At 38.1% G+C, this 4968-nt stretch overlaps 1 protein-coding gene across 1 annotated transcript; it reads right to left on the reverse strand.

Moving 5' to 3' along the window:
- Positions 1–1284: 1284 nt before the first annotated feature.
- LOC106872265 (oocyte zinc finger protein XlCOF19) lies at positions 1285–3514 on the reverse strand. Its single transcript, XM_014919189.1, has 2 exons — positions 3420–3514; positions 1285–1924 (listed from the first exon to the last, which is right to left on the reverse strand). Exons 1-2 carry the CDS (start codon positions 3512–3514, stop codon positions 1285–1287), a joined length of 735 nt encoding a protein of 244 aa, XP_014774675.1.
- Positions 3515–4968: the final 1454 nt, after the last annotated feature.

The raw sequence follows: 4968 nt of genomic DNA on the forward strand, positions 1-4968 counted from the left end.
TTATATATATATATATATATATATATATATATATTTTGGTGCAAATGGCTTTTTATACAATGCATAACTCAGGCAAATAAGTTTTAACTTCATCTCCTTTGAAATAGTCACCTTGCACAGCAGTATACTGGTTCCAGCATTTCTTGCCACTTTTGTAATCCAGCTTGGAAGCCATTTTCCATTAACAAGTCAAATACCTTCTCTTGTTTGCTCTGAATCTCGACAACGTTTGTTAAAACAGCGACCTTTGAACTGCATTTTCAGCTTGGTGGGAAGAGATGGAAGTCCACAGGTGCTAAATCTGGCAAATAGGGCAGGTGCAGAAGCGATACCATGTTGTTTCTGATGAGAAACTGAAGAGAGTTTGGCGACATTGTGTGTTGTCTTGAAGAATCTAATTCCTCGTGCTCTACAGATCCAGACACTTTTGTTGAATGTCCTGCCCCAAATGCTTCAAAATATCACAAAACAACCCTCAATTGATGGTCTGGCCCTGGGGGGGCAATGAATTCTCAATGCACAATACCACATTTCCAGGGGTGATGCTTGTGGAAGGTCTTCCAGAGATGTTCTTCCACTTTTGAAGCTCCCATGTCACTTCAAGACATCGCCTCGTCTCTGCAAATTTGTCAAAGTATGCTCAATGTCTTTGTAGCAGACTTCCCAAGTTTAACACAAAATTTCACATTGGTTCTTCGTTCCATGATCATAAAAGCACAAATTTCACAAGTTGCAAAGTAAACACAGCGATGTCCCTTGGCACACTGCTTCATGAAGGTCCCTGCTAGCTCTCACTGTGCATGCAGCCATGTGCTGCCATCTGTTGGTGTGCCACAGAACAAGTCCAGGAACTTTTGATGCCACCTTGCATGTACAAGGTTGGCCAGAAGTCACTTGACAGTAAATCAAAACCATTTAATTCCAAGATTAAAACAAAAAATTATTTTATATGTGACTTCGCTAATAAATAGAAAAATGTTGAACAAAACAGTGATTTTAACTCACAGCATTCAATTATTAAACATTAATAATTGGAAATGAATAAATAAAATGAATATTAACCCTTTCGTTACTGTATTTATTTTGAGATGCTCTGTTTCTTTCAATTAATTTTAAATATAACAAAGTTATATAGTTTCCGTCTACCAAATCCACTCAAGGCTTTGATTGGCCCAAGGCTATAGCAGAAGACACTTGCCCAAGGTGCCACACAGTGGGACTGAACCCAGAACCATGTGGTTGGGAAGCAAGCTTCTTACCACCTGACAAAGCACTGCCCATATTTCACACGGAGGCTGTTTGCTCGTAGTGTTTGCGCCTGTGTCGTGCAATATAAGAGCTATCGGAATAGGATTTCCCACATATTTCACAATGATATGGACGTTCTCCTGTGTGAGTTCTTTTGTGCTGTTTTAAACTGTTGCTAGAAATAAAACATTTCCCACAAGTCACACAACAATGTCGTCTGGTTCTCGTATGGCCCCGTTTGTGAACCAAAAAATTAGAACTGTTAGAGAATGATTTGCCACACTCTTCGCAATGGTACGGCCTTTCTCCGGTGTGTATTCGGTTGTGTTTTGTTAAATCACTGTTAGAATTACAAGACTTCCCACATGTTATGCAGTGGTACCGTCGGTCCTTGCTGTGTGTTCTCTTGTGACGCGAGAGATTAGAAGAACCAGGAAACGATTTTCCGCACAGTTCACAATGATACGGTTTCTCGCCTGTGTGACTACGTTTATGAACTTCAAGGTCAGAATTTCGAAAGTACGACTTACCACACGTTTCGCAGTAAAAGCTTTTTTCTGCAGTATGAACTATTTTGTGATTTCTCAACTGATTGTTACTGGCAAAAGATTTTCCGCACGTTTCGCAGTGGAATGTTTTCTGTTCGGTGTGCGTTCTCTGGTGATTGGTTAAATTTCTGTTACACACAAAAGATTTCCCACAAATTTCACAGTTAAACGGTTTCTCTCCAGTGTGTGAACGTTTGTGGATGACAAGAATAGAGTCGGCACAAAACGCTTTCCCACAAATTTCACAGCAAAACGGATTTTCCGCAGTGTGTATGATTTTGTGTCTGACCAAGTTACTTTTCCTGGTAAAAGTTTTACCACATGTTTTACAACTGAACTGTTTCCCTCCACTGTGGATTGTTCTATGAATTGCTAGATGAGTATTCTGTGTAAAAGATTTCTTGCATATTTCACAAGTAAACGGTTTCTCTCCAGTGTGGATTCTGACATGTCTTGCTAATTCACCGTTCGAAGCAAAAGATTTACCGCATATTTCACACGCAATCGCTTTTTCCCCAATGTGTATTCTCCTTGTGTGTATTCTTAGATATTTCTTAGTGCGGAAACATTTCCCGCATATATCACAACGAAAGGCTCGTTCTCTGGCGTGGGTCCTTTTGTGTGTTGTTAAATAACTGTCAAAAGCAAAGGTTTTGCCACACAACTCACAGGCAAACGGTTTTTCTGTTGTATGTCTTTTTATGTGTTTTTTCAAGCAATTCATATTAGGAAAATATTTCCCACATATTTCACAGCGACAGGGTTTTTCTCCAGAATGTGTCTCTTTGTGTTTGAAGACTTCCTGTTCTGAAGGGAAAATTTTCCTACAAATCCCGCATCTATATTCAATAATATATCCCTTTAGTGATTGGTCATCAGCAAATATCTCCCCATGCACAGACTCCTCATCTCCGTCAGTCAGCGTAACTGCATCAACATCGCTAAAAGCAGTTGTGTTTGAAGAGTCTAATTGTATAATCTCCTCCATATTAATCGAGGAATTCTTTAATCAATAACCAATAATCATTCGGTTTAAAGTCACGGTTATCTCAGCGAAGCTTTAATGTCGAAAATATGATGCAGCTATATTCTCTAGTCATCATTAGAACGTACTTTGTACACAATGGACAGTCTCAACGTGACAGACTGCTGTAAAAGAAAAAAAAACTTCGACTTCCACGAGAAGAAATGGAGAAACGGTTATTGGATCTTATGTAGACAAAGAAAAAAAAAATGGATGGTGTCTTTAACCGATAGTAGTGGACAGTCTGGCGAAATTGGCATTCATCTACATCTTTCTGTGTGGTGTGTAAAGAGAAAGCGAATGGATCCGAGCGTTAAACTAATACATCCTTTTGTTGTTTACACCACCTGTCCTCGTCTGTTGTTTTTTCGTAAATTCTCCCATAGATAGATAGATAGACAGAGATTAGACAGATAGATAGATAGATACGAGGTATACAATTATAGACTGGTTACATGTGCATCTTTTTCCCGACTTATGGAATCCTAGGCTACATATATACATCTATGTATGTATATAGACGATATTAATTAATATCAATTTAATACCAGGTAACCAGCACATTAATATGTAATTTTCACTAGAATTGCCCGCTTTACGTTTTTGTTACTTCGCTAAATTCAACTTTGAGAATTATCCGGTCTTCGTAGACACATGACATGTGATCTTCTTCTAGCACATTGGCAGTCCACATAGTGGCCTCTATATATATTTAGACGGATAGACACATGTGTCTGTTGGGCAGACGAAAAGAGGTTGGTTGCTGGAGATAAGAGGAAAGCTTAGAGGAAATTAATCCAATAAATGCGTACTTAAGAGCTGAAAATCATCTGGAAAAATAAACACAGATGAAAGGTAAAAAGTGTTCATTGATTGATTTGTTGGTGATTAAAAGTCATTTCCCGTCCTCACGAAGCTGATGGAAATCACCGATCTTGGGCCACAGGGAGCTTCTCCTATCCCAGCCACAAATATTAACGTTCGTCTTAACACGAGATAATTACAAAACATTTAATTAACTCGACTAATTAACAATAAAACCAGTAGACGGTGTCATTGAAGATTATTCCCTTCGTGATAGTGACACCGGTGTCGTTCGCTAAAAGTCCCTGATGTAGTTTAATACATTCGGAAACGACTTTGATTATATTAATTTGCTTCTTGGTTCCCAAAATATTTTTCTTACTTGTGTACCCCTTTGACCCCTATTTTACTCTACTGGACCCTTATAACCATTCAGTGTTTTAAAAATCCTATTATATTTTTTATTATTAAATATTATTAGGAAGTGTATTCAAAAATCATTCAAATATTTTGTGTATTGTAAAAGTATAACCAATAAATTTTAACAAAATCTTACGTGGATCCCTAAGGGTCATACGGACCCTGGATGGGAACCCCTGTTTTAATATATCTAATCCATAGTAAATAAAACAAAGCCATCACACGACAATATCTTTATTACGAACATATAAAGGAGTCTGCGTAGATACTCAACTGCTAGCATTAGCAGAGAAATCACCCTCAAATCATCGAACTGGCTTCAAGAAGGAATCATGTATTTACATTATGTGTATGTCTACGTATGTGGAGGCGCAATGGCCCAGTGGTTAGGGCAGCGGTCATAGGATCGCGGTTTCGATTCCCACCTAAAGCGCGACGGGTCACGATCGTGGCCATGAGGCACAAGCCGATGCATTTAATTTCTGGCCGTCTGTTGGGGTCTAATGTCACTCAAACGCTTCGATACTCACCAGAATACAAGAGGAATAATAGTTCAACTAATAACTTTTCAGATGATGTAAAACTTGCTACCATTATACACTAAGAAGATATTTTAACTATTTTTTTTTATGTGTGCATGATAGTCTCATTTTCATAAAATGTGCTCAGCAGTCCATGCTATCTAAGTGCAAATCTCAGTGCTTTATGGGTTAAAATGATTTAATTAGTGCTTTAAAGAATTAATTAGTCTGCGGGACTAATACTGAAAACAACAACAAGAACAGAACATCCCCATTTCTGGGGTATCTCGAAGAAATGGAACGATCATTCATATGAAGGCATAAAAGTCATTAAATAAGTTGTTTATCTATTGAAAAAATTTACTTTAATAGCATCGCTTTTGGACGGAATTCTGGTTTCAGC

The sequence above is a fragment of the Octopus bimaculoides genome, chromosome 28, assembly GCF_001194135.2.
Source record: "Octopus bimaculoides isolate UCB-OBI-ISO-001 chromosome 28, ASM119413v2, whole genome shotgun sequence".
NCBI classification, from domain to species: Eukaryota; Metazoa; Mollusca; class Cephalopoda; order Octopoda; family Octopodidae; genus Octopus; species Octopus bimaculoides.

What these genes read in the sequence shown, in the direction of transcription:
- LOC106872265 (XM_014919189.1), bottom strand. Translation starts at nt 3,514, where the DNA reads ATGTGGACTGCCAATGTGCTAGAAGAAGATCACATGTCATGTGTCTAC. An exon ending in TTTAGCGAAGTAACAAAAAC is followed by an intron (nt 1,925 to 3,419) that starts GTAAAGCGGGCA and finishes TGTGTGTAACAG; the next exon opens with AAATTTAACCAATCACCAGA.